Source organism: Mizuhopecten yessoensis, unplaced genomic scaffold, assembly GCF_002113885.1.
Source record: "Mizuhopecten yessoensis strain PY_sf001 unplaced genomic scaffold, ASM211388v2 scaffold11045, whole genome shotgun sequence".
In the NCBI taxonomy this organism is placed as follows: Eukaryota; Metazoa; Mollusca; class Bivalvia; order Pectinida; family Pectinidae; genus Mizuhopecten; species Mizuhopecten yessoensis.
The window spans coordinates 1,129,064-1,153,578 of record NW_018408851.1 but is presented as its reverse complement, the minus strand read 5'-3'; the positions used below and the strand labels follow the sequence as shown (position 1 = coordinate 1,153,578).

The window sequence follows — 24,515 nt, the reverse complement described above, 5'->3', positions numbered from 1 at the left end:
ATGAATATTTGTATGGTTTGTTTGACCACAGTGACAACATAACAGCTAATTAGGTATTCAGCGTTTGTTTGACCAAAGTGACAACAGAACAGGTATGAAGTATTCAGCGTTGCCTGATCACAATGACAACAGTACTGGATGAACGTATTCGCCGTATATTTGACCACAGTGACAACAGAACAGGTATGAATATTTGTATGGTTTGTTTGACCACAGTGACAACACAAAAGGGTATGAAATATTCAGCGTTGCTTGATCTCAATGACAACAGTACTGGATGAACGTATTCGGGGTATGTTTGACCACAGTGACAACACAAAAGGTATGTAGGTAATCAGCGTTTGTTTGACCAAAGTGACAACAGAACAGGTATGAAGTATTCAGCGTTGCCTGATCACAGTGACAACAGTACTGGATGAACGTATTCGGTGTCTGTTTGACCACAGTGACAACATAACAGGTATGTAGGTATTCAGCGTTTGTTTGATCACAGTGACAACACTACAGGTATGTAGAAATTCATCGTTTGTTTGACCACAGTGACAACAAAACAGGTATGAAGTATTCAGCATTGCTTGATCACATTGACAACAGTACTGGATGAACGTATTAGGCGTATGTTTGACCACAGTGACAACATAACAGGTATGTAGGTATTCAGCGTTTGTTTGACCACAGTGACAACAGAACAGGTATGAAGTTTTCAGCGTTGCTTGATCACAGTGACAACAGTACTGGATGAACGCATTCGCCGTATGTTTGACCACAGTGACAAAAGAACAGGTATGAAGGTATTCCGAATTTATTTTACAACTGGTTTTGAGTAATTGTTTTACCGAAGGGACAATGGTACAGTTCTTAGTATGATTATATTACAGCCACTAGCAGACATTTGTTTTATATATATTCTTTTTAATGACAGTCATTTGTTTGATAAAAATAGTCGAGAGTCCCGATTAGATGCATTATTTGCTGTTATGATATATACAACAGTCGCAGAAGGGTTTTTTTACGACTATACACATAAAGGTATGTATCATTTACACTTGGCAAATATTCCTTTTGGTAGATAAAGAATAAGGACAAATGTGGCAAAGTTCACAAAGTGCGCTCTTATCTTCATGGTTAAATATCTGATGTGAGGAGGGCATGCACGTAACTGCCTTCCAGGATGGTGATTTCGACGGTTGTGTTCTGTCTTGTGGCAAGTAAGTGGGCTTTCTGCTTTAATGTTTTATTTTTGTTGTTGATGTTGGTGGGTTTTTTTTCAGATATTTTAGTTTCATGCGAAATAGTCTCATGACGTTTATCGAATTGGAAATATTGCTCAAGGACGTTCCAGTTTGTTATATTTTGTTAGTCAATTTCCATTAAAGTTAAAGCATAATGTAACATGTTCCCACTCTTACAGTTAGTAATCTACTGCCAAATCTTGGTCATTCTTATGTAAATAATAATTTATTGAACACGCCAACAAAATTATAACCAGCATAAATGCGTTCTTTCTCTTTGGCCTACCCATTCCGTTGGTTTTACTGATTTTACATTTGTGGTGTTGGTTTGTGATTGTTTTTACAGTAATCACAAACTATAAACACATAAAATATAATCTTTGTACCATAAATGAATTATAGGTTATATCAACGCCACATTCATTTATTTTCTATTTAAACCATAGTCGCCGCATGTTCAGCTGATGAATGCACTTCTTACATTATTATATCTGAGCAACATAGAAGTACCTTATCCGTGCCAGAAGGGAATGATAAACTCATCTGCGATAGAGCATTACCGAGCGATTGGTACCGATTTACAAATGGCGATATGCCAACGTCTTGTGTGCCAACTTTTCATTGTGGGACTCAGGTTCCTATATGGTTAAACGGTCAGCTACCAACAGTCCAAGGCAGCACTGCCGTTCTACAGGCATGTTACAACTACGGCAAAGGCGTTGATCCCACCCCGTACGGAGGATCAGCTTGCTGTCACGTATCTCAACAAATACAAGTGAAGAACTGTGGGAGTTATAACGTGTATCACCTCGCAAGAACCAGGGCGTGTAACATGGCCTATTGTGCCGGTGAGGTATTGTTCTATTGTATCATGTAATTATACCCTGTTTTAGATCGTGTTTGTAATCAGGACGTACATTGAAATTGAGAACTTGGATTGAGTTAGATGAGAATGTTTATTTTCCTTCAATACACTTGAACATAACATATATAAGCATATATACAAGTGCGTTCATGATAGGTTAGTTAATAAAGATTATTACTGTAAAACCAGTTAGATACAAACATAAACCAATTATCAAAGTAATCTATGACTTAAACGCCAAATTAAACTTAGTTACAGTACTCTTGTATATAGAGATGTAAGATATAAGGCAGACTTTTATTAAATATCATTTATATATATCATGCCTGGCAGCATAAAAACTCGAATAAAGAAAAACTTTTTCATTCACGTTTAACTGTTTAACGTTATGTATTTCAGGCCATGCCCAAGTCTGTCCTATTGGACAATCTAACATAGGCTCGCCTAATTGTACGGGTAAGTTTTCATGTATAACCCGATTTTATTTCCAATTTAGAATTACTGACAATTACCAGAACACTATTGCATGATCAGATATTTAGATAAGAGTGTCTGGACAAAGATTTTGGTTATCTTAAACACTTCTCCGTTCCGCAATTAACCTTGACAGAAAACTGAAAGTTGTTGTGAATTCCATTTGCTTAGCTAAAGTGTGGATGAGAACGCACGTTACCTGTGTCCTCACAATAGACCCGAACGGGAAGTATCCATCATTAGTGTATAGCCTGTGCTACGGCTCCAACATGACAAATCGGCTCACAGTCCTGAGACATTCCATCATCAAACAGGGATTTGTAGGTTATATAACCACAGTTCACATATCATTTAAGAAATGTAGACAGGCCCGTTACACCGCCATGGAAATTTTCACAAGAACTTTTCTTTTTTTGTTTTAAAGAGCTCTACCCCAAAATGACGCATTCTCCCGTTATCGATCAACCCTACGTCGATTCCAACGGGATTAAATGTTTTTCCTGTGACTGCAAGGGTGCTGTAAAGTTTCCATGCCATATCCCTTACCCAAAGGGAGTGCCGAATGTAGCCTTTGAGGTAACATGGACAGTAGACGGAGTTCCTATCAGGCGACCCGGAACACAAGTACCTGTTAAGCAGACTCTGACTGGCGATGATAGAGACGCTACACTGGACGAAATGTATATGCAAGGGCACTTAGACACTGAAGTATGAACTATTTCAGTTAAATAGGAGTTAATTATTTGGGTCAGATTTACCTGCATTTTCCAGGGACAACAAACTTGTAAAAATCGAATGAGGTCAGGCATTATATGAGGTCTCAAAACCAATTAGCAGACATGGAAGTAGTATTTGTATTATATCGTGTTGTTGCACGTTATGTTACACTATCAGTGTTACCATACATTCTAAGTTGTCACAATAACAAGATCTCAATCCTATTGTATTGTATCGTGTTGTTGCACGTTATGTTACACTATCAGTCTTACCATACAATCTAAGTTGTCACAATAACAAGATCTCAATCCTATTGTATTATATCATGTTGTTGCACGTTATGTTACACTATCAATCTTACCATACATTCTAAGTTGTCACAATAATAAGATCTCAATCCTATTGTACTATATTATGTTGTTGCATGTTATGTTACACTATCAGTCTTACCATACATTCTAAGTTGTCACAATAATAAGATCTCAATCCTATTGTATTATATCATGTTGTTGCACGTTATGTTACACTATCAGTGTTACCATACATTCTAAGTTGTCACAATAATAAGATCTCACTCCTTTTGTATTGTATCGTGTTGTTCCACGTTATGTTACACTATCAGTGTTACCATACATTCTAAGTTGTCACAATAATAAGATCTCACTCCTTTTGTATTGTATCGTGTTGTTCCACGCTATGTTACACTATCAGTGTTACCATACAATCTAAGTTGTCGCAATAATAAGATCTCAATCCTATTGTATTATATCATGTTGTTGCACGTTATGTTACACTATCCGTCTTACCATACATTCTAAGTTGTCACAAAAATAAGATATCAGTCCTATTGTATTGTATCGTGTTGTTGCCCGTTATGTTACACTATCAGTGTTACCATACAATCTAAGTTGTCACAATAATAAGATCTCAATCCTATTGTATTGTATCGTGTTGTTGCATGTTATGTTACACTATCAGTGTTACCATACAATCTAAGTTGTCACAATAATAAGATCTCACTCCTATTGTATTATATCGTGTTGTTGCACGTTATGTTACACCATCAGTCTTACCATACATTCTAAGTTGTCACAATAATAAGATCTCAATCCTATTGTATTATATCGTTTATCACATCCTACGACAATACTTTTTTGTACACATACATGTAACCTATTCCTTTGTTTTCTATCATTTTTGTAGCTCCAGTGTGAAGTTCGATCGTATTATACCAACAACAACCATGGGCCTAGGAGTGACACGCTTAGAAGTAACAGTTTCTGGGTTGGATTACGGGTAAGCACTTGTATAAAGAGTAAAAACTATTTATAAATTTTGAAATAAAGAAAATTAAATTTATCCTGTTCTTGTTACAGTAATTTGTGCCTACTGACAACTCATTTATGCTACTTTACGCAGGTAGAAACTTACATCTAATTGATTTAGAATTCAATAAGCTTGATTTGGAAGTTATCGATGTTTTGCCATATATTGATATAGGATGGTTTTAGAATTGTATTGATTAATCTTCTTATACTAAAGAATATATTTGAACTGTTTCTCATAGGTTGCTATACTTTCTGAACCAGCACAAATGACCAAAATTATTGTTATCAGTTCGGCTTCTAAACATTAACAGCTACTTAACGTTTAAATAAATTGGACTTTAAAAAATTGGACTTAATATATTCAGATGAAAAGTCATTGAATATTTGAATACATACTCAACCCCAATACTCAACTGCTCTCTGCACCCCTGAAATATGTGATACCAAATTAAAAGGTAAGCGGCTAGATATTTGATTGGTCTCAGATATAAACAAAAACCTAAGAAATCGTGAAGCTGCTACTTGTCTTGTGAATAAAACCGAGGAGCGGACACCAAACTTCAAAGCCAGTCAATTTCACTGTTACGCGCCCAATAGATTATGAGAAATGATAATTATGAAAACTCCAACTAGTTTTCTCGTCTCATCCACATGGTACACACTGAGCGATCGCCATGACATATTACAGGGTTGCAGAGAACGAAAGTGAGAGTATTAAGGAGGATTATACACTATGAAGTCTATAAGGTATGAAGAAAATGATTAAAAAAAACACATAACGGTTGCATTTCCACAACATAAAACTAAGGTTACATTCAGAAAGATAAGGGAGTTATTAAGGCAAAATACCGAAGAATGTAATAAGAACAGCGAGACTCCGGAAAGACGTCAGTAATTTGGGTTACCGAAAGTGTCACATTGTCAAATATCCGTGTCTGTTTCAGAAATACAACAATTCCGTCATAGTGGATGAGAAAGGAAACGAACAGGAGATCACCATAGAATCGACCGTTCCTATCCCATGCAACAGCCCCGTCCTGAGCACTTGTTCTTTTCAAATAGAAATGAACTCTACTTTAGACCCAAACGGTAACAGACTATCTATTTTATTTATGAATGGATTTTCATCAACATTGGTGTGAGTGTATATGTTGCCATTACCCAAAGAAAGTTTGTAGATGACTTGAATGTTAAGTTTGTTGACGGGATCACGATTAATTCTTTAATTCGGATTACTTTTTATGTTCTGGACATTGTTTTTACTATGTTATCTAAGTTTCACAAGATTTGTTAGCCTTGTTAATTTATATTTGACCATTTATATTTATGTCATTGTCAAATTTAAAGATTTTGGAATCATTGTTCCTTAATGAAAGGGGCTACTTCGTCCATATTTATTTCGGGCATACATTTAAGACACCGGGAAATATTGACTCCACGGATTTTGCTATTAAAATTTTCAAGAAAAGGATTTTTATGAAAGTTTTATGTAAAGATCAACGTAAACCCATCTTCAATCGTTAAAGTCCAATTAATATAGACGGGTGAAAACTGTAAGCAAGACATTATTACTGCTATTTTGTTCATAGCCTGACTTTTCCCCCAACGTTTTACGTAGATGTGTCGACAAGTGCTTGTGTCTACGAACTGAAATGCGACCCAACCACCCACAAGTACTCAACCACTATCAAGGTCATAGCTACACGTGATTTTGTAAAAGATGGTGACCAGCAGCACGTGCTAGCCTTCCGTCCACTATATCGATTCAATACGATGTGGTACGGCTACAATGTTTCTCCAATCCAGGTAATTCCGCATGCAGATGTGTTCAACTTTTTTCTCCAATTAATACAAACATAAATGGATTATCCAATCAATACTTACTGTAAAGCTCAGCTCATTATTGTATAACTGACGTAAGGTAAAGTAGAACTCAACTCAATATTTTATTGCTCTCGTTAGATAAAGTTAGGCCTAAATCAATGCTCTATTACTGAACTCTGGTAAAGATCAAATTGATATATTGTTGTGGCTGATCTTATTTATAAGATGCACATATAGGTAGCCGCTAATGATTCCATATGATAACATGTTATACCTCTATTACACATATTGCAGAAACGAAAGTATAACTTTGCTTTTGTTATTATTTTTTAATATAGATAAGATCAAAGGATAGACCTCACGGAATTTGCACTGCTTTGGGAGATCCCCATGTGACCCAAATAGACAATAACAGGTGAGTTGGCATATTTCCAAAATGTTATAAATTATGCTGTAAAGTATCGAAATGTTGACCACACAATTCCTGATCATTTTGCATATAAACACATCTTTTTATTTCCCCTTTTTAAAAAGACGCCAAAAACAACAGTTCAGCTGTGGTAAATCAAATTTAAGACATTAATAATACTCAAAATACATTGCTTCAGGTAATGGTGAAAATTATCTCTTTAATTTTAATGAGAATGGAAAAATGGGAATGATTACTGCATGTAACGTAACTGAAATGTAAACTAATTGTAATAACAGTACGAATGTAATCCCTGGTATTAGTTCATGTAATTTACATACAAAATTTAGATACGAAATTGAACATCTCATTCTCCTTCCCTTTTTTCTCGTCCCTCTCATTTCTTACGCCTCTATCATCTTCTTTCTTCCTCTTAAACAGTATAGTATACTTCATTTATCAAGTCCAACAAGTTCAACAAGTTCAAACTGTTTTTGTTTTTCTTTGTTCCATACCAACAATGTATACATGAAACATTATTCAATGAGATTTGGTTAATTTGTTGATGGAGTTACGAAGTATCTGAAAATATATGTCTGGGATAATAATTTTAATTCTAAAATGGTACCTCAATTTAAATAACATTTGAGAATGCAAAAAAGTGGCAAAGCAAGGAAAGAAAATGGGTGTGAACAGGGAATGTGTGACTGAAATATAAGTGTGTTTAATGTAATGTATTATCGAAAAAATGACCAAAATAAACCGTTTTTCATTTCGATTTATTAATCTTATAACAATTATCTTTTAGAAGCAATCGGTGTCTATTAACCTTTTATTATTTTGTATGTTATCATTCAAATCAGTTATAATTTGTCAACCTTATTATAGGTCTGATTCATTTGTCTAGTGTTGAATATCTTTAAAGGAAAGAACTTAAATGTTTGTTTAACATGATGAAAAGTTTGTTTTGTAATTTCAGAACTGTGGACATTTACACAGTAGGGAATTCGGTTTTATACAAAAGCAAAACAAGACCATTTGAGGTAATATAAGTTACTTTAACAGTCACGTTCACGTTTTCAATTAAAGCCTCACTATGATTTTCAAGGACAAACATATTAGTATCAATATTATACATTTATTATATACAAGTTCACTGAAAAGAATAATATATGATCAACTTAATTTCTAGGTCGAAATAACAACTTGGGCATGTGGAAGTTATCATCCATGTATTTGTGCAGTAGCTGCACGTGAGGGAAATGACTTTATACAGGTTGATATGTGTGCTAGAACGAAGAACCAATTGGTTGCTCCCGACGTCACATATCCTTCTGGACCATTTACTGGCGGGACAACAATCGATCCCGATGCCTCTGGCAAAGCCTTTAACGTAAGTAAAATTCAAATCTGAATCATAGAGTCATTGAGACGGATCCAAATGCATAAAGAACAAACACGCAAGAGTGTTGAATTATATGCCCCTAAAACTGTGCATTTGTATAAATGTCGCTAATATTGATTTATATGATCCGCCAGGAATGTGTGCGTATGTTTGTCACGATATAGAGATTTATTTGTATGCCCTGCTAGAGGTATGTATTTTCATGTTTCGCCAAGGATGTATTAGTTTATTCCTCGCCAGGGACACGTATGTGTATGGATCTTCATGAACGTTTATTTGTCTTGTCTCCTCCTCAATCGACGTGTATTTGCATGTCTTGTCGGGGTTTATTAGTGATCTTAATAGAACTTTTCATTAGTATTTGTTATATTGAAGTAAATGTGTCGTTTGTATAAATTATACTTCTAAACAGCGTAGCGACACCGAAATAATTGCAACTTATGCTCTCGTGTTATGCGAGGTGGTTGAATATTAAAACCAATCACGCACAGCGTATTAGTAAGCCGTACTTGTTGGGCATGTTGTAAATAAAGATCGCTGAAAGCTTACCTTGATGACCATATGTTTTCTATTTCAGGGATTGGCAATGTTCATAATATACATACTTTACACATTAGGAATTTGGAATTGTTCATTACTCCTCTCATATTTGAAATTAATATAAGCCAGGGGTTTTCAGGTAACTTCCTCTTCTGTTGCTACAATAGATGAAAGTTGGATTTCCATTCTTTTTTTGCCCTTAGCATTACCGATGAGTTCGAGGAAGGCGAACAGCTGTATCGTGCAGTTTGATTCATTTTGACATACCTTATATATTACCAGATCTCATAAGTGCGGTCAAATGCTGTGTCTGATGTTTATTCATGAAACAAACACAACACATGAATGCTCCATGGTAAAGCCAAATGGAAATAACAAATTTCAGCAAGAGCAATTTCTTACGTGAAATAACTATCACCGCTTATCAAATATCACTACCGTCTTTTTTGCAATATTATCATATGTTTTATTTAATTTGATATCAGGATACATGTCCAGTTAGGTCCAAACGCAGATCACAAGGAACACCTAGCCTTATTATTCTTGTATCTATCAGAAGTCTCCCTTTATGTCTCTCCAGGCCCGTATTTTGCCCTAGTTTTATCGATTTTTAAGTTCAATTGACTGTTTTGTTGATGCTTCGGTATAATAATCCTTTTTCATAATTTCTTCAATATGTTTTGATTTTTTTTCTAAAACATATTATAGAAAAATTCAGTTTTGTTCGACGTATCACCTATCATGATATAAATATAATGACGTGTATATGTTTTAGTCGCTGTCTTTTGACAAGAATATTATACGTAAGACACAACCAACGCTGTATTTTTAAAGTATTTGTCGAGTGTTAATCTCTGATTTTCCTATGTGATTTATGATGATTCAGATCAATTTTCCATCTGGTGCTAGCCTCAAGGTAACGGCAGCTTTGTATGATAGAAGGCATCATACAGAGAAGAATGGCTATCTGAATGTATACCTTAAAGTGCCGACAGATGACTTCGGGAATTCGGAAGGAATATGTGGAACATATGATGGCAATCCGAAAAATGACAGGTTAGGGAGTGATGGACTGCAACATCCAAACTCTACCGATTTTGCCAATTCATGGATGTAAGTTACATTTATTTATTTTTTAGATATTTTGTATAAACAAAAAGGAAGTCGTTTTCCAAATTACATTGCTTAATAATTAGGAGTTTCATTTAAACAACGTTAATCTCGTCAAACGCATCAACTTTGGACTTTCCATGTCGTTTCTTTCTACGTTTAGTTCGCACTTCATCCCTATGTTATAATGATGTGGGGCGTTTGCTTTGCTAGGGAAAATGGTATATATCTTCGCAATAGTTAATTAATTTTTCGAAACACTTTTCTGAATTGATTCTGAAGTACAAAGCGTATACTTCAATCATAAATGATATATATTAAAGGGTTCTTGTCCCACTCCACTATATTTTTCGTATACATGGTAACTTCCCTTTTACTTCGCCTTTTACTTACTTATAATTGAAGCACAGGTGGGCCAGGACAATTCCATTGAACAGGTAGCTTAGTCGGTTAGACCGATAGTTTAACTACATGTATCTGAAGTGACGAGTGTTCGAATGCCGGTCTAACCCCGCCGAGATTTCCAAACTCAAAACACGTTTGTTGATTATATAGTGTGTATTTTATCTGTATTATTTCTCATAAAAACCGCGCAGTGTGGTTTTCTTTTCAGAAATCATTTATCAAACCTATTTAATTTCCAAAAAAATACCATTCCAATACGTAGATGCAGCCAGTGGTACGGGGATCCTTAAGTCTATTGCCTAAACAAAGACACCGGAATAATAATAATAATAATTCGAGGTTCTTATATACCGCTTTATCACAACCTAGTTCGTAGGTCGTCTCAAAGCTGTTCACAAATTATTATCCGTGGTTATAGGGCCTTTGCAACCAGCCAATATCGTTCTCAACTCCCTGGGGAGCATACAGCCGGCGCTGCCATTTCGGCGCTCACAGCTAGTATTCTACAATTCTAGCACTACCCAACCACGTACTCATTTACAGCTGAGTAGACTGCAACAAGTGGAGTAAAGTATCTTGCTCAAAGATACAACAAAATGCCGTGACGAGAGTCGAACTCGCAACCCTTCGGTCACGAGCCCGGCGTCCTACCACTAGACTCCCTGACACGGAAGTGATAATTAAGGCAAAAAACAAACGACAGAAGACGCAAAACCGTCACAAACATCGTTATGACGTCATTCGACTTAATAAATGCACTCTTAATTTAAGGACGTACTAGATACAAGAGAAGTTTTATTTTTGTGTTTAATGTCCAAAGCATTAGCGCACTAGAGCTATATCCCTACGACAGACATACACCAAAATCAACGATACAATGGCAAGGTCAATAGAAAGAGTAGCATGAAGATATGACTATGGCATTAATACAAAAGGTTATGGTATCACACAAAAAGTCGAATGAAAGGCACGGAATTTAATTACGCTATGTTGTTTATGTTTAGTAATACAACGTTTCAACTTTACATGTATTCGATTGCATTTTTTTCTATCATCATTACAAAAGATTTTTGGAGTTTCGTATTAAGTATTATTGTGTAAATATTATTCATCTGTATGTGACGGAATTGGAATGTTTTCTCCAGGGTACAGCCGGGCTATAGTTTATTTGATAACCCTCCTCTACGTTCTACCGCCTTCGATCACAACAACGTCAACTTCTGCCAGTGTGACAGCACAACCTCCCAGGGGATATGTACAAAATCTAAGGCAACTAATCCCCTCGCACAGGTAGTATTCTTATATATCCACAAACCTCTGTGGAAGCTACGTGTTTTTTGTATTGCATTCAACTTACACAATTGGTCATTAAATCATAGCATATTCAACTGATGCCTCGCACAGAACTATTCATATTTGCATTTAACTTTACTCCTGTCGGTGTTTTAGTAATTCTGAATATATATAGTCAAAATATAAGTCAAAATATTCTATTCCATTTATTAACAGCTATTAACACAAACACACACCAAAACACTTTTTCAATTTATTCTCATCCACATTTAGTCTTAATGTATAAAACCGATCTTCTCACACAGATAGAGGTCATATTTTATTCAAATATAAGTCCTGCACATGAATAAGCAATATTGTAATCAAGTACACTGTATTGTATTTGTACATTTTTAGTCATAATATATTCAAACATACCTCAGCACAGTGCGAGTCACATTACATTACTCATCATCCTCTTGCGCGTGTTTGAAATGATGTGTTCAAGTAATCATGTCGTACAGGCTTCAATCTGAATATTGCACTTATCATCTCACACTTACAACTTAGCAAAGGAACACATCTATAATTGTACAGAATGAAACTAGAACACTGACAGGTCAGTAAGGGACCCGTCTTGTGGCAATATATCCCCCATATAGTTGAGCTTGACGTCTGACATTTGGACTTCAAAAAGAATCGCAAGGAAGCAAAATATACATTTTACATGTACTATGATGTGAGTCTTTTTTCTTCCATCTCCATATTTGCTGGGCTAACAGAAATGTAAATACCGATGCAATACTCATTTGTTAGCTTTGATATGTTTTATTTCACCATAAATACATCCTCCATCAATAGCCAGGGTCAAAGTCAGAGATCAACTTTGTCTTTGACCTTTGGACCCAAATGACATTGACCTTTAACCATGTGACCCTGATCTTTGGTCAGTTGACTCATTCTTTAATTCCGACCAACTTAGCTTCATAATGTCATAACAAAATGTTAATCAGTGAAAAATACAACACTTGACCTTGACCTTAATCCTTTGGACCCCGTCACCTGGACCTTAGGTCAGTTGACTCCGTGTTAAGTTCTGAACATCTTCATAAAAAAATAAAAATAATGTTCATCAGTAAAAAGATACAATATTTGACCTTGACATTGACCCAGTGACCTTGACCTTAAGTCAGTTGACTCCTTGGTTAATTCCGACCAACTTTGCTTCATAATGTCATAACAAAATGTTCATCAGTGAAAAAATACAAAATCTGACCTTGACCTTTGGTCAAATGACTCCTTGTTTAATTCCGATCAACATTGCTTCAAAGTGTCATAACGAAATGCGACCAGTGAAATGATCCTAAATTTGACCTTGACATTTGATCCAGTGACCTTGACCTTTGGTCAATTGACTCTTTGTTTAATTCCGACCACCTTTGACTCATAAAGTCATTAAATGCTCATCAGTGAAAAGCTACAAAATTTGACCTTGACCTTTGACCCTGTGACCTTGACCTTTGGTCAGTTGACTCCTTGTTTAATTCTGATCAACTTTGCTTCATCATGTCATAACAAAATGTTCATAAGTGAAAAGATGCTAAAAATTGACCTTGACATTTGAACCTTATGACCTTGACCATTCGGTCAGTTGACTTTACTTTGCTTCATCATGTCATAACAAAATGTTCATAAGTGAAAAGATGCTAAAAATTGACCTTGACATTTGAACCTTATGACCTTGACCTTTGACCTCGGCTTTTTATCTCAGTGTGTCTCTTTGTTTAATGCCGACCAACTTTGCTTCATAATGTCATTAAATGCTAATTAGTGAAAAGCTACAAACATTGACCATGACCTTTGACCTAGACCTCTGACCCGATGACTTTGACATTCGGTCAGTTGACTCCTTGTTTAATTCTGATCAACTTTGCTTCATCATGTCATAACAAAATGCTCAGTGAAAAGATGCAAAATTTGACCTGGACCTTTGAACCTTATGCCTTGACCTATGACCTTGGCTTTTTACCTCATCTTGACCTAGTTATTTCATGTAAATCGGTCAATTAATACCAAAGTTATTAGTCAGGAACAAAATTTGTGGACGGACGGACAGACAGGCGGACGAACAGACAGAGTGATCATTATAGGGCACCCTTATCTCCGATACCGGGCGCTAATTAAGACAAGATGTGTTTTACTACCATTGTCATTAAACTTGAACACGTAGTCATGCGGTCATATTGTATCCTACTATTCATCTTACGTATTACTTTACTTGTAACCAACACTTCATCTTGTACATTACATTTTTTGTTTTAATCTATTCATTGTCAGTCAATGATGTTTGCCATGAACTTTATTTGAGAATGAAGTATTGATGCCGTAAATATATGAATATCACTATCAAGTCAAACATCAGAATCTGTATACCTAAAACAGATATGTTCAGAAATTATTGTCTACAGTTGTAACTTAAAATGAGAAATATGTATTTGCTGTGAGAATAATGTTTATGATACAATTAAGAATTATTCCAGAATGTTGGTAAAAAGCCACGTCGCCACACTGGAACATTTCAATGGGGACAACCACGTGGTCACCAAGATTACCCAAAAGAAACGCGAATGAGACGAAATTTAAAACAAGGTAAGCTTTAAACAAGCTTAAAGGCTGATGTGTTGCACTTAAAGTCAAAACTCTTTAAATCTGGAGCGGTGTGAGACTGATATTTGCTATATCATTTGTAACCTAGTATAATATTTGCCCTACTTTTTTGTTATACTGATATGGTAACTAACACAAATATATGTGACAATCGTTCAACAATTGCCATAAGTTTCTGTGACACCGATATGAAAAATCTTTAGTGTAGTTTGCACTTCCTAGCATCTTCGATACTCCAAGAGTTACGCCAACTTTTGCATATATATTCAACATCGATTTATATTGACTTATGGGAACGATGTTTTTGTACTGCTAATGCAGTAATATTTCGCCATATATTTTGCGACGTTGCACTTCAATTTTGTAATAAACAAAAAAAAAATATAATTTCCATTTGAATACCTTATGTATTCCACTTGTAAGGCAGAAAATTCCAATTGTTTCTCTCGTGTTTTGCACTCAAGAAAAACATTGATATTCTTCCTTGCTCGTGAAATGTATATGTATATTAATTAATAATAATTCGAAGTTCTTAAATACCGCTTTATCACAACCTAGTTCGTCGGTCGTCTCATAGCCGTTCACAAATTGTTATCCCTGGTTGTGTATCCATGTATCGTATTATTGAAATGTTAATGTATCGGATTATTGGATGCTGTGTACAGCATTCAAATCAAAACCAAACAACAGAAGATCTTTAAATGCTGTGTTGATTATTTCATGTTGTGATTAATGGTATAAAATGTTGAAATACATCTGAAAACGATCAATAAATCAAAGAGAAAATGTTAAAATCTTAGGAAAAGGCGAGGTTTTTCGGTGAGCATCATGAATTATATCAATCTCAGATTACTACGATTTTCGGACCGAATAATTTCTTCACACAAAAAACCCATCAGACAAAATAAATCAAAGAAAATATGTAAAGATCTTTAACAGTGGCGTTTTTTAATCAGTGAAAGTTCCGAACTATATTTGGTTCAAATCACTACGCCTCGTATTCCAATACTCTAAAGTGTGTGTGTAAGAGTTTACTCCCCTTGTCCATGATTGCGTAGTTTCATGCTCAACTGTCCTTGATAAATGGAAAGTTTCCAAGTGAAAGAGAATGTTGACTTATACTAAAGTAGCCGTCAGTAGCTGTGCCTAACGAGTTTATAGATAGCTTCCCAATGCGATAGAGACTGTGCCTAACGAGTTCGTAGATAGCTTCCCAATACAGTCTCTAGATAATTGCCTTATAAGTATAATACAAGTGCTTCGTGAATATAGCACATTGAACATCAAAAGTTAAAACCGTATATACATATTATTACATTAACCAGAAACTGAATAATTATATTGGTCTTTAACCTCGTTTTAATTTTTTGTATAATTAATCATGATAATAACAAATTGTAATAATAATATCATAATTATCTATTTATATTATCTATATAACCATATTTTTTTTTTAAATTAATCGTAAACTTTCCCATAAACTTACGGGACAGTTTTGGTTTGAAGGAATGTCTGGTAAAGGTCACTGTACTATTTTTTTTAAATCATTGTCTGCGCTGTAGCAGCTTCATTCCTTGAAGGATTTCCATCGATTTGAAACACTAATTAAGGACCATAATATATGATAAGTTTCAATTTCAGGGCTGTTGGGTCAAGGTCATCGTTACTTATTTTTATACTGCTAATGGTAGCCAGTAAGGGACTTATATTGTTCAAGCATTCCTCTGCTTTTTTTATACATTTTTATTGAAATATATGAATAAGCGATGGGCTATTATAACTCTCACTCAACAACATGTTCTTTACTATTTACTGCCATCCTGTATTGATATACCACATCCTTTATTCCATTATTTGAATCCTTCACACTTTGATTATCTGACTCGAAATTACTTATTTTTTTACATCTTTTCCAATATTTTGTGAACATTTTTTTGGTTTCGTGTGAGATATGCCAAGAATTTAAATATTTTTTTAATTTTACCCGCATTTCCTAGGCAGGGAGACTGATTAAAACATTCTTATTGACTTACTTGTAACTCTCGCGGACTTGATTTCTGTAAAACAAAACATGATATACTGTAGATAATAAAAAGGTAATTTTTTATTTAAAATGTGTGCATTATTAATAGGGAAAATCCGGGCTGTATTGTTATGACATTATTTGTTTAATTACGAAGTAACCATCAAGAGGAAGCAGAGAACAGCAGTGACTAGGAGTGGAATGACTGAAGACATGGCAAGAAAGACCTGTACGGACACTATCAGAGAATCCATGTTGTCTACCAGGTGTCAATCCGTGATGCCCGCGGTGTTCGTTAATAGGTTGATTCACGCGTGCGTCGAAGATATGATGGTAAGGCAAAATCAATGTGATGTTTGTTCAAGTTGAACGGTGGTGTACTTTTTCCTTATAATATATAGTTTCCCATAATAAATCCAACAAATGATTACCAATTGCCAGTATTTACTGTAACTTATAGGCAGTAGATAGTGTAAACAGTTTTTGTATTTCTTCCGGGCACACGTATCTGTAGATGTTCCGTGGACTCGTAGTATCTCCTCTGCAGATAAATGGTATAGGTTGGTGAGTAAGTATTAAGGACAATGTAAAATGCATAAGTAAATGTGTTTGTTGTTGATTTTGTTTGCTGAAAAGTGACATTTAATTTGATTACATGTAAGAGGACAAAAATGGCCTTGAAGCCTTGAATATAACCAATGATAAAATAATTACCACTTGAAACGCACTCGTTAAGTATTTCAACACTTATATATAAAATAAAAATAAAACATTGTGAGCAAAGCAAAGTAAAATGATAGTATGGACAGTTGGGATTGGAACCAAAATAAACGTGCTAACTTCACACCAAGTAATGGAAACTATATTACCATTTTATATTAGTCGCTACGATCGACTGCTGTTTCACATCTAGGGTGGTCAATTTCTTTGAACTGTTGCATTTAGGTACAAATAGAGATCTACCGATAATCTCTATCATATTGGCTTCCTGTAATACATGTTGTAATATGAGTTCAATATGATATGGTCTAACTATGTATACCATAAACAAATAAGCTGTTGGTACGGTAAAAAGTTGACATTAAATAACAAAACACAATACAAGTGATTATAATTCGCACGGCGCATCAAATATTGCTGTTTTCAATTGCTTGATATAATTCGGCTCCAAGCGCTGTTCGTAACCCCTTCTTTTTGTTATTATTCGGCGCCAAACGCTGTCCGTAACCTTTTTCGTTATATAAATCGGCGCCAAGCGCTGTCCGTAACCCCTTTTTGATATAATTCGGCGCCAAGCGCTGTTCGTAACCCTCTTTTTACTATTCAGAAATCCTATGACACTGACAAATAATGTCAAAATCCGATTTCGACGATTCTCGTATCGAAGATTTAGATAATATCGCTGGGTGTCTGTTATTATTTCTATTTTTACAAAACTATATATTCGATAAACTTTAATAGTGTCGTTTATCAGCCATCCTTCATAGAATCAAGTACACGTATACCTGAAGATGAAGATCGCTTAGGTCAACAACAAAAATGCTAACTTTACAAGTCCGTCTTTTGATAAAACATGTAAGCAGTGTTATATCATAAAAGCAAGATAATACAAAAGGTTAAACAATACCATAGCTCGACCTTAAAACCGATGAAACTGGGGACAGAATATGTGCAAAGCGACAGATAGATTCTCATGGAGACCTTGAAAAAGTACAATGAAATTAAAAGAATGTCCAGAAGGATAAGCGTCTTCTGCTTCATTGATGTCACCCGCCATGCAAATCTATGTCAAATCCATGTAATACCATGCCCTCATTATGGGAACCGGGGTAGTGACTTCGATATCACAGCTCACACTAATGAGCAAAATAAGAAAAATCATAACCCTAACATAGCCTAAGATTTTTATTAATTTCCGATGGAAACCACGAAGGCGACTATAGAACTTATCCGTTATCTTCATCAATTGTTATTATACAAAACAAAAACTACTAGATATCCTCTATATATTTGTTTAAGCAAGTTTTTATTGTGTTATACTTGTTTTGGTTTCAGGTTTCAGACAGTGACATGTTTAACATTGGCTACATGAATGCTTTCGATTTCCAATGTCAAGACACTGTTCTTCGAGACGTCAGTGTCTACGCCATCGGGTCGCATGGAATGAGAATTCCACCGGCTGACGTCACAACTCACCTGTGTCCAAATCAATGTAGCAGACGTGGAACATGTCACGAGGGGACGTGTACGTGCCAAATCGGATACACTGGTGCTGATTGTTCAGTCCAAGCAGGTGTTATCCCAGTCATTAGCCATATTCGCGGGTATGTCTTTCTTTTCCAGGCGGGGATCCTATCCCTTCTTAACATATATATGATGGCATAATGCATCAGTGCATATAACTATTTTAGTATGAAATTTGAAGAAAAAAAGAAATACCATGTCCCTCAGAGGCTCTTATGTTGAATAGCTACGCTTACTATTGAGATATGTTGTGTGTATTATACCATGCAGATTCAATCAAAACAAAACATTGTATACAATGACAAAGTCTATAAAAGGATATCATAATCTAAAGAATTCAACTTATCTGAAATGGGTTTTTTTTTTTTTTAAATCCAGTAGTAACATTCAAATAGGGTTTATCTATGTCATAACACGCTTGGTTTTGTACAAAAATGTCACAAACATAAATGCATGAATAATACAGTCTGGGTCAATTTGTATGCACATGATAGACGTCTTCCTGACTATTATCAGTACATCACTAGTCTGATTTTACCTAACACCCCTATAATAAAGGGAAACGTATTGCAAACGTTGGTGTTAACATAGAAGTAAGATAAAAAAAAAAAAAAACACAAAAAAACAAGGAACATCTTCACACTTATTGTAGATTTTNCGTTCCGAGTGAGTAGTTTTTGTAGTGTATTACTACGCAGTGTGATCAGGTTACTATCAGTTCCCACGTGCTGAGATTCTATGAACACCTGTGTTATGCATTTATGAATGTAATTTTTGTCAATGGGTCTAAGCATACAGAATGTAAATATTTATAATTAATATGTTGAAGCATTTGGTTCTATTGTTGCATGAAAATACAAAAATAATTAGGCGGTCTTAATAAAGAAAGATAACAAAGTTCAAGAACAATGATACAATTTGACGGTAGGAAACATATTTTATATAATACATGAAAGTTGTTATTGATGGGTTTTTTAATGTTAAGTTAATTGCACTGTACCTGGTTTTATCTAGTGATGGCCTATGTGACGTCAGGGACCGAAAATGCATGAAAGTTCAGGTGATTGCTGAGCACCTGATACCCGGTCCAGAGCTCAAATGTCGCTACAAAAAATCTGAGGTAAGATTGAATAGTAGAATTTTCTTGTCTCCAAGTCTCATGACAAAATTTGACTTTAAACTGCTAAGCAATGTAATGAAACCACCACATAAATATTGAATACATAACAAACGCAAAGCCATAAGGAAATTAAAATGTACTTACTTGAAATATAGTAGTCATCTCAGATTGCTATTTGACAATATAATACACTTGGTAGGCCGGTAGAGTAACGTTATACCACGCTTTTTGTTTGTTTTGTTTTGTTGTTTAAGACATCAATTATGATGGTTCATTCATTTAAGGGCTAGGCTGGCAATTTTTGATTGCAAATCAGTCGAAAAAAATAAGTCCTGTTCTGTACAATGAGGGCATTATACAAATTAAAATAGCTTACCCTTCTTCCCCAGGGGTACAATTAACTTATACAACAATGAATTCCCTCCCCGTGTTTATCATCTGTACATTAGGAGCAGTCTTTTACGGTTGATTCCTTTTCCCCTTTTATACCCTGCTCTAGCCGAAGGGGGACACACCCTTCCTTTATACATCACCGAAAGGGGGACACACCCTTCCTTTATACATCATCGAATTCCCTCTTCCTGTTCTTTAGGAGTATTGTCAAAATTACCTTTCCATTTCTGCTAAAGCTACATGCCTGAAGAACGAACGAAAGATGAATGCTGCACTATAGCAAAAAAGCTTACTTGTCTTTTTGATACGGGTGAACTTATACAAATCGTACGTCGTGGGATCTTGTTTAAAGTCCAGGATGGCTTTTTCTGTGGTATAAAATAAGGAAAATCGTTTTTAGAAATGAACATTCATGCAATGCGTTCGAAATTTAGAGCATCAAAATTGGAGCATGCAAACGTTTGTCCATTTTTGACAGATTGGTGACAGCGGACTTTCGCCATACGGTCCGTACATTGATGTCCCAGCCTCCTTTACCAGTTTCCTGGAGGTCGAGTGTAGCCTTCCTGAAAGTGTGGTATTAACGAAAGGTAAATCACTTCATGGCAAGCTTGCATCAAGGATTCAACCAGTTACTCTAGGTACGCCTGAGTAATAACCATGGGAGCCTTGCATCAAGGATTCAACCAGTAACTCTAGGTACGCCATATATATAATTATGGCAAGATTGTATCGAGTATCTAACTAGTTACTCTAGGTACGCCTAAGGTTATTACATGACAAGCTTGCATCACCTATCCAACTAGTTACTCTAGGTACGCCTGAGTAATAACCATTGCAAGCTTGTATCAAGGATTCAACCAGTTACTCTAGGTACGCCTGAGTAATAAACATGGGAAGCTTGTATCAAGGATTCAGCCTGTAACTCTAGGTACGCCTGAGTAATAACCATTGCTTCTGTAGTTATCTGGATTATAGATGATCCGCTGTAGTCATCTGGATCATAGATGATCCGATGTAGTTATCTGGATTATGAATGCTCCGCTTTAGTTATCTGGATCATAGTTGAACCGCTGTAGTTATCTGGATTAAAGAAGAACCGCTGTAGTTATCTGGGTTATAGATGCTCCGCTGTAGTTATCTGGATCATAGATGATCCGATGTAGTTATCTGGATTATGAATGCTCCGCTGTAGTTATCTGAATCATAGTTGAACCGCTGTAGTTATCTGGATTATAGATGATCCGCCCTAATTATCTGGATTATAGATGCTACGTTGTGATTATCTTGATTAAAGATAATCCACTGAAGTTGGTTACAGATGATCCGCCCAGATATATATCTGGGTTATATATGTTATTGTATTATTGTGGTTGTCTGATCGATCGTTGCTCTGCTGAAGTCCTCTGGGTTTTTTGTTTCAAGACTCCATTTAAAGTTATGAATTGCTGTGGATATAGTCAACAGTGTAAGTACCGTTTGGGGACTGAAACATTCATCATTCATGAATAATAAATGACCAGTTTTCCCAACTGTTATGATTTTTGTCGTTTTATTCTTGTTAACAGACAGCCCTACTGATGCTTTTATTATGTCCGTGACAACTGACGGGATATTGTTTAGCTCAGAACATACATTTATTGTCTACGACGGCTCTTGTCAGAATTGTGATACATCTGGAAACTGTACTTTGAAGGTAAAAAAGGAAATATGCGCAACGCTATTTAGGAAGTGAATTGATCATCAGCTTGAAAACCCCGAAAGGACATTAACTATCTTAAATGCATTATTCGACAATATTTAGTATCCAGACCCCGAAATTGATAAGGATTTTAGAAGTTTTTTCATCCTTGAACTCATTAAGTATCATTTACAAGTTAATCATTTTTAACAGTTCATAGAAATGTCTGCTTGTGTAATAAGGTTTAAGACATTTGTAGAGAATTCTATGCATTACAGTAAACAGAACGAAAACATAGGTACAAGATGTATTTTTTCTTCTTATTTTTTGCAACCAAGGGCAACACTTGTCTGATTGACAGAGCGTGTCGACTTAACGGAGAACAGAACTCAGACGGCGGCTATTGTGATCCTCAGACTAACCCTTATTCATGGACAAGGAGTCCGGTTGTCGCAGGTGAGTGACTAGTTATCGTATATACAGTTCTTATTAGGTTTTTCATTACTATTTGTTCTGAATATATGAATACAGAAAGTAAAATCCATCAGATATGGAATCTTTATTGATGAGAATCAACATGAACTGGACCTCTTTTAAGCTTACACAAACTATGAAAGGTGTCAATTATATGGTCGGGGAAATAAGAAAAAAACATGCCCCTTTTAGAGGCACTCCAGACAGTGACTGATATTCTCGCATAATCACAAATTATCATATATGCCATGCATCTCTTGTTTTCCTTTCAATGGTTAGAGGCACTTGGAGAATATAGTGCGATAGTCTTTAGTACCTTTAAGAACTGTATGCCATCACATGACCTCAGCTTTGTCGTGAGTTAAAAAAGTATAATCAGCTGAAAAGGCCCACGTTGCTTTTACGTTTCTGATACTTAATTTTTCTTCTTAGTACCTCTTATACATAGACATTTGTAGGTACGTATACATAGGTAAATATTAACATCCCTCCCTTCTTCAGCTTGGTAAACCCTGACTGCGTATAACTTAGAGTATAAGCAATGAAAAGGCTCAGCGGATTGACGTTAGCGTTTTTATTAGCGCTCCATAAAGAATGTTTGATGCCAACTGCGTTCATGCTACCGTATATGCCGTCAAAATGAAGGTCAATCCTTGAATGATGTCAGAGGAACTGACAACACAAACTTAGAGCTTATATTAATTCATAAGTTTCAGCCACCTTTATTAGTCTCGAGAGATATTCCAGTAACAGTTTTCTTAAAGATACGCTTGTCTCAAATTCTTCTTCCTTCGTTATTTCCTAGCAGAAATCAACCACTACACATCTACAGGGTCTGGTTGTCAATGTGGCTATGACAAGGTTAGGTTTGACTGTGCCTGCTGTACCAATAACGGCTGTCAGTGTGGAGTCGCTAAACCCCATATATGTACCAGCTGTAATCACTTGTACTCGTGTGCGACTTATCCTGGTCTCATTGTCAGAAATTAAAATGATCTTACAAGATATATATGGCATTCTTAAGTATTCTTTCAGTTAACAAGTACATCAAACAAGAGATCCCAGAGGGATCTTGGCGCCCACTATTGTTCCATTTGCACTAGTTCTATGTCAGTTCGATCTTTTCTCTTCTTTTGTCTTATCTGTTTGATCGAGTCATGTAAACAGTAAATGTACCTTGAGGTACATTTTGATCTAAACTTCATAAATGTGAAAGAAATAGAACCGATCATTGCAATTCGAGAAAGATCATTCCAGTATTTCCTGAGAAATAGCAATAACAAACATTCACTGTCAAAATCCAAGATGGTCGTCTATCCGGGATTTTATTAATCCGATTAGTCCTTTAAGTGAACATGAACAACTAATGACCAAGGGGAACCTACATATCAAATTTGAGAAAGATACCTCCAGTATTTCCTGAGAAATAGCGCTAGCAAACTTTAACTCTCAACTTCAAGATGGCTGCCTGTCGGCTATTTTGGTTTTGTGATCAGTGCCAAATTTTGATATGCATAACTATGGATCATCGGAAATCTTTATGTGAAATTTGGAAAAGATCCCTCCAATACTTTTTCAGAAATAGCGCTAACAAACTTTAAATATCAAATTAATGGTTTCTGCCTGTCAGCTACATGTATCTTGGTTTTGTGATCAGTCCCAAAATTCGACATTCATAACTAGGGACAATTGGAAATCTTCGTATGTAGTTTGAAAAATGATCCCTCTAGTACTGTATGAGAAATAGCGCTAACAAGAATTTTTAAGGACGGACGGAGAGAGAAAAACAAGCATTGATCTCAACTAACTACTACCCCTGCATCCCTCATGGATTAGCAGAGTTAAAAAAAAACTATTGGTCAATGAGACTCGGTCCATATTGACGCTAAAATAATCACATGAAATAAGAAGTAAGGAAGTACTTATTAATATGCTTAACTTAATTGAAGAGTCCATGGAAAGGCATCATGTGAAATTCATTGACCCTCGCTACTTATTTTATCGAGTGACCTTTGCTCTTGTGTCTACACGTATCGACAGGATTCCTCCTTACCCCATGGGTAGTTATTCTGTTCATGTTATTTTAACTATTGAAAGTAGGCGCACTGTTCTTTTAATTCTAAATGTGGTTAGTAGGTTCAGTGTTCTTATATTTTGACCTCTGATAGCACACATAGTATTCATTTTTACTTCGATTGGAGTTAGAACAGTATACTTGTATCTTGAAGACTAATAGTAGGAACACACGGCTATTAAATTTATACTATTGATAACAATCCCATTGTTCTTGTAGCTAATGATCGAAGGAGTATTGGTCCCTCTTTATTATCAA

The 24,515-nt window shown here is 35.5% G+C and overlaps 1 protein-coding gene across 2 annotated transcripts; it reads left to right on the top strand.

Moving 5' to 3' along the window:
* The first annotated feature begins 1,118 nt into the window (after positions 1 to 1,118).
* Positions 1,119 to 23,190, top strand: LOC110464992 (von Willebrand factor D and EGF domain-containing protein-like). 2 transcript variants are annotated; one of them, XM_021520530.1, is made up of 20 exons: positions 1,119 to 1,208; positions 1,679 to 2,080; positions 2,497 to 2,553; positions 2,996 to 3,279; positions 4,492 to 4,584; positions 5,561 to 5,705; positions 6,235 to 6,422; positions 6,779 to 6,855; positions 7,829 to 7,892; positions 8,042 to 8,242; positions 9,681 to 9,907; positions 11,455 to 11,599; positions 14,122 to 14,230; positions 16,429 to 16,604; positions 18,327 to 18,595; positions 19,530 to 19,635; positions 20,507 to 20,618; positions 21,597 to 21,724; positions 22,048 to 22,165; positions 22,992 to 23,190. In XM_021520530.1, exons 1-20 carry the CDS (start codon positions 1,172 to 1,174, stop codon positions 23,171 to 23,173), a joined length of 3,120 nt encoding a protein of 1,039 aa, XP_021376205.1. In that variant the 5' UTR covers positions 1,119 to 1,171; the 3' UTR covers positions 23,174 to 23,190. The 2 variants fall into 2 exon arrangements, with proteins under 2 accessions (XP_021376205.1, XP_021376204.1); XM_021520529.1 differs by having other exon boundaries at positions 22,989 to 23,190.
* Positions 23,191 to 24,515: the final 1,325 nt, after the last annotated feature.

Coding starts and splice junctions, on each gene's coding strand:
- LOC110464992 (XM_021520529.1), top strand. CDS start 1,172: ATGGTGATTTCGACGGTTGTGTTCTGTCTTGTGGCAA. Junction 1,209..1,678: donor TGTGTTCTGTCTTGTGGCAA/GTAAGTGGGCTT, acceptor TTTAAACCATAG/TCGCCGCATGTTCAGCTGAT. Junction 4,585..5,560: donor GTTTCTGGGTTGGATTACGG/GTAAGCACTTGT, acceptor TGTCTGTTTCAG/AAATACAACAATTCCGTCAT.